General features: G+C 49.2%; 1 protein-coding gene across 1 annotated transcript; it reads left to right on the top strand.

Moving 5' to 3' along the window:
* Positions 1–3689: 3689 nt before the first annotated feature.
* Positions 3690–4849, top strand: LOC123402589 (blue copper protein-like). Its single transcript, XM_045096515.1, has 2 exons — positions 3690–4043; positions 4141–4849. The coding sequence occupies exons 1-2, from the start codon at positions 3869–3871 to the stop codon at positions 4650–4652; spliced, it is 687 nt and encodes a 228-aa protein (XP_044952450.1). The 5' UTR covers positions 3690–3868; the 3' UTR covers positions 4653–4849.
* The last annotated feature ends 257 nt before the right edge of the window (positions 4850–5106 follow it).

The following is a 5106-nucleotide window of genomic DNA, read 5'->3' on the forward strand; positions in this document are numbered from 1 at the left end:
CAGTAAGGTATTTTTGGGTTTTTTGATGGTATAGATCTAAAAATAAAAGAGCAAAAAATTGAATCGCGAATAGCAAAGTAGAGATTGCAAATAGATGACGTGAAGTAGATCCAGGGGTCGTAGGTTTCACTAGTGGCTTCTGTCGAGAAAATAGCAAACGGTGTGTAGACAAATTATTGTCGGGCAATTGATAGAAGAGCAAATAATTATGATGATATTCAAGACAATGATCATGTATATAGGCATCACGTCCAAGACAAGTGGACCGACTTCTGCCTGCATCTACTTATATTACTCCACACATCGACCTCTATCCAGCATGCATCTAGTGTATTGAGTTCATGGAGAAATGGAGTAATACCTTAAGAATGATGACATGATGTAGTCAAGATCTATTCATGTAGGAATAGACCCCATCGTTATATCCTTAATAGCAATGATACATGCATGTCATGTCTCTTTCTGTCACTGGGATTGAGCATTGCAAGATCGAACCCATCACAAAGCACCTCTTCCCATTGCAAGATAAAAGACCAACCCCACCGCCTGGGCTACACACGATCAAGTGTACGTTTTCTCTTGTCCAATCGAATGATTAATGTTTCGTATAGTTCACTAGTTCGCACAAGATGATTGCTTGCAAACCTTGAAAGTGTAGGAGACATACTTGGAAAATATGATCAATGAGAATGAAGATCCGGCCCATGTGGAATATGAAATGGAGGAGACCAGCCCATTTGTGATTGGGGCAACATACGATCCCAATCCTACCAAAAAGAAGAAGGGAAAGACGCCGAAGACAAGAGGGCTTGCTTTCTCAAGATATGAGGACATCTTGTTGGTCCAATCTTGGTTGAACCCAACATCGGATCCAATAAGTGGCACCGAGAAAAAGGGGAGCACGTATTGGGAGAAGATTTGGAAGGACTATCATGAATGTAAGGAGTATGTGGAGCCGCATCCTATTGTGAGCACCCGCAATGTGACATCTCTCCAACATCGATGGGGCATCATTCAAGGAGAAGTGAACAAGTATGTCGATTACTACTCACAAGTGACGAAGCGGTTTCAAAGTTGGATGGGAGTGGCAACTCATGTAAGCTCGATCGCCTCATCTTATTGTCATTTCAATATGTTCATGTTTTTTCAATCTTGTGCTCGTACGTATTTTGTATGCTAGGCTGTGGTGGCAGCCACTCTGTATCACGAGACCGAGAAGAGGCCATTTAATTTTAGCCATTATTGGCTCTTATTGGATGACAAGTCAAAGTGGCAACAAGTTGTGGCCGACCTCAAGACCGAAAAGAAGAGGAATTATGGCTCAAGCTCCCACCAATCCATTGGTTTGGAAGATGATGGCGACGATATTGTCATCACCAATGAAAAAGCTACCGTGCCAAAAGATAACCGACTACTCATGGGAACTAAGTGGGAGAAGGCAAGGATCGGCCGTGACACCATGGCTACAAAAATGCCATCCACATGGGCGGGTCTTTTTTTGGCAAGGGAGAGCAAGAAAGAGGAGAGGTACAAGCTTATGTTGGACGCGCAATGGGAGAGAATTGAGTGGGATCAGACGAGGGCAGAGAGGCGGCTTGAAATTGAGAGGGAGAAGATCGAGTTGGAGAAGCAAGATGTGGCGATCAAATGGGAACTCGAGAAGGCTAAGACATTTGGAGAGATTGAGCTCGAGAAGGAGAGGTTACAACTCTCACGCGACGTGAAGGATGCAAAAATCATGCTCGCGGATGAATCCACTTTGGATGAACATGCAAAAAATGGCTTGTGGACATGAAGAAGGAGAACAACGATCGTAGAGCGTTGGAGGCGGCCAGGGCCGCTACGGCTACGGCAGTGAAGCCGACGGCCAGGATGCAGGTGGTGGAGGCAGCCCGAATGCAGGTGGTGATCGTTGCAAGGATGCACGCAGAGGAGGCGGCCCGGATGCAAGCGAAGATGAATGCCCAGGCGGAACAATACCCATGGACGAGCTCGGCCGGCCAGTGATCCGACATCACTTGTCGGTCGGACATTGATTTCATTGTAACATGTTCGTTAGGTTGAACTATGCTATAGTTTGTTTTTTTAACTGTTAAATTCAAACAATTTGTATCGAGTGATCGACGTGCATGTCTTTATATGGATTTAAGAGTCCGAAAATGAGGTACGTCAATGAATGAAGCAAAATATGAAGGGTCATCCGGATGCGTCCGCGGACGTTTGAGGAGTCGGATTTGAGGGGTCCAACAGTAGATGCTCTTATGCCTATATTTTTTGGAATTATTTTAATCTGCGGTAGTGCGCAGGCGTGTTTGTCTAATCGTTTGCAGCGAAATCGCGTTAGTTCGGCCCGTGTCGCCCACGAGGGACGAAGTGTTCACATGTAGTCCGCCCCGGCGCCGACCTTTCCTCCGGCCGCGCGCGGAACCCGCGGCACCGGAAGCGGATAGGAAAGCGACCACGCCGACCGGTGCTCGAGGCTGCGTGGGAACCCAAAGCCCAGCGATCCGGAGTGTGTGAACCTCAAAAGGAACCTCGGACTAGCGCGGCTTCAGAAAGCAGACACGGTATCTGCACTGCAGTAGACAGTAGATAGGGTCCCTGTACGTGTGATCAGTCCAGTCTGCTGCTCCCGTAGATTCCCCATCGTGCAAACCTGCACGGCCATGCTTTGCCGCCCGGTAGGCGAGCGGCAGTCCTTCCTCATCATCACCAGCACAGTAGTTTGTTGGCTGTCAAAGGTCCGGATCACGGTCTAATCTCATCGCCATGCAATCATGCATCCAACAGCAGCAGCGTTCCGGCTCACGCCACCGGCCGTTCCGTCCTGGTTGTCTAACCACGATTCGCTCGACTAATGTCACCTCAAAATCACACAGATCCCACGTCTAAGCAAGTCTGCATGATCCCATTGCATTCACTGGAGACAAACTGTGTCTCGCCACCTTCTTCAAACGTACTCAATCTGCCAGTGTGAAGTCGTTGTCCAGAGGGTAGGTGGTCTGGCTAGCCGATATGACCCGATCTCCATGTGAAGGGGTAAATCAGATTCCACAACGCCGTCGGGTCGGTCGGCCGGCCGGCTGGCCCGGCCGCGCACACAACTAGATTCACTTCACTTTGGCCGATTGCTAGTATATATCATATGAAAAGAAGTCGCACCTAAAAAGGACAGAATGGCCGGCCTCAAAGCTACAAAGGTGTCACTAATGGATATATGCGTATCTCCTAGCTAGCAGGGCATCCTGTAAAAGAACAGGTGAAGTGCAATCAGGGCCACCCGTTGTGATCCATGGTTGGAGAATACTTTGACCGTCCAAAAAATTTAACTACTGGTATAAAAAGTCGTGTAGTCTAGTCCTCTAGTGGAGTTAAATATGTTTTTATCTGAAAAGCATTTTCTGTTAGAAAGAATTGCTAATGAAACAGTATGGAGCTAGCTAGGTAAATTAGACGAGCTGATCATCAAATGTTTATGAATATATGCATCCGTCGATGCTGATTTGATGTAGTCCTTTCATCATGATGGGAACATGCCTTTTGAAACACCATCATGGAAATCTGATCGGTTGTTGGCATGAACAGCGCCAGCCGTTCATTTTTATACTAATAAGGAAAAGCATTTCCCTTGCATTTCCTCATAGGTAAAGTTGCTAGCTCGACATATATATTCGTTCCCGCACACCCGGTGAAAGCCCATTGCCCACCAACTGCACGTTGCTGTTATATATAAGCGCCACGTTTCCCGCGTCTCTTCTTCTCATCTCATCCAAGTGCAGCGCAGCATCACATTTCCTCTCTGAACTACTAAACGCTAGCGTCTCAGAGAGGATTTACAGTTCTTTCTTGGTTTGATCGATCGGCCACGATGGCTTCCGGCGCCGGTTCATGCTGGTGGACCTTGGTGGCGCTGCTCATCGTCGCCCGCGCCTTCCCGGCGGCCGCCACCAGCTTCACCGTCGGCGGCAAGTCCGGCTGGACGATCGGCGTCGACTACACCACCTGGGCCAGCGGCAACACTTTCAAAGTCGGCGACAGTCTCGGTAAGCCTTTTAGTTACTTCGTTCGTGGTAGTACATACTTGCAGTCGAACATGTGAGTGGTTGGTTAACGACGTGTCTCGTGCCTGCTCCGTTCTAGTGTTCAACTACGCCAAGGGGCTGCACACGGTGGCGGAGGTTAGCGCGGCCGACTACCTGGCGTGCGCCGCGGCCAACGCGCTCGGCTCCGACGGCAGCGGCGCGACCACCGTGCCCCTCAAGACCGGCGGCAAGCACTACTTTATCTGCACCATCACAGGCCACTGCGCTGGCGGGATGAAGCTGGAGGTGACCGTCTCCGGCTCCGGCTCGGGTCCTGGCTCCTCCTCGCCGACGACGCCGATGCCCACCCCGACCACGCCGTACACGAGTCCGACCCCGACGACGCCGTACACGACCCCCACAACGCCATACACGACCCCTACAACGCCATATACGACGCCGACGTCTCCAGCGTGCACGGGCACCACACCTGGCGCGACGCCGCTCACGCCGGTGACCCCGGGCACCATGCCGTTCTACTCGTACAATGGCGCCGCCGGGCTTGCGCCGGTGGCGTGGGCTAGCGTTGCCCTGGTTTGTGCCGCGGTTGCGCAGCTCGGACTGTTATAAACTAGCGAGGCAAGCCCAGGATGGAGGCCGTGCTCTTATATATAGGTCACCTCGCGAGTGTGCAATTAATGTGTTAATTTGTTCTTTGTCGTGGTAGTGGAGACGAGGTTACATTAGTTGCCGTCTGCTTTTTCCACAAAGAAAATGTATTAATATCGTAAAAATACCAATTACATTGTGCCTCTTCAACAACAAAATGTACTAAAGACATTATGAATGCACACAACTCAAAATCTTAAAGAAGAGCTAAAAAAAATCCCGTAAGGTGATCAATTTCTAGTAACTGTAACAAAAACCACCACCAAAACAACACTTGAAGTCCAAATTCTCTAAAAACGACGCCTTTAAAAAGGAAATAGTGCGTAAGCACTGTCATCGTCCGATCATAGATAGTACGTTTTCACCTTAAAGAAATCCACGCTCTCAAAACAATGCATTCAACAAGGTCATTGTC

The sequence above is a fragment of the Hordeum vulgare genome, chromosome 6H, assembly GCF_904849725.1.
Source record: "Hordeum vulgare subsp. vulgare chromosome 6H, MorexV3_pseudomolecules_assembly, whole genome shotgun sequence".
NCBI lineage: Eukaryota > Viridiplantae > Streptophyta > Magnoliopsida > Poales > Poaceae > Hordeum > Hordeum vulgare.

Excerpts from the sequence above, each read along its gene's own strand:
- LOC123402589 (XM_045096515.1), top strand. The coding sequence starts at position 3,869 with ATGGCTTCCGGCGCCGGTTCATGCTGGTGGACCTTGGTGGCGCTGCTC. Across the intron at positions 4,044-4,140 it reads CAAAGTCGGCGACAGTCTCG|TGTTCAACTACGCCAAGGGG; the intron begins GTAAGCCTTTTA and ends GCTCCGTTCTAG.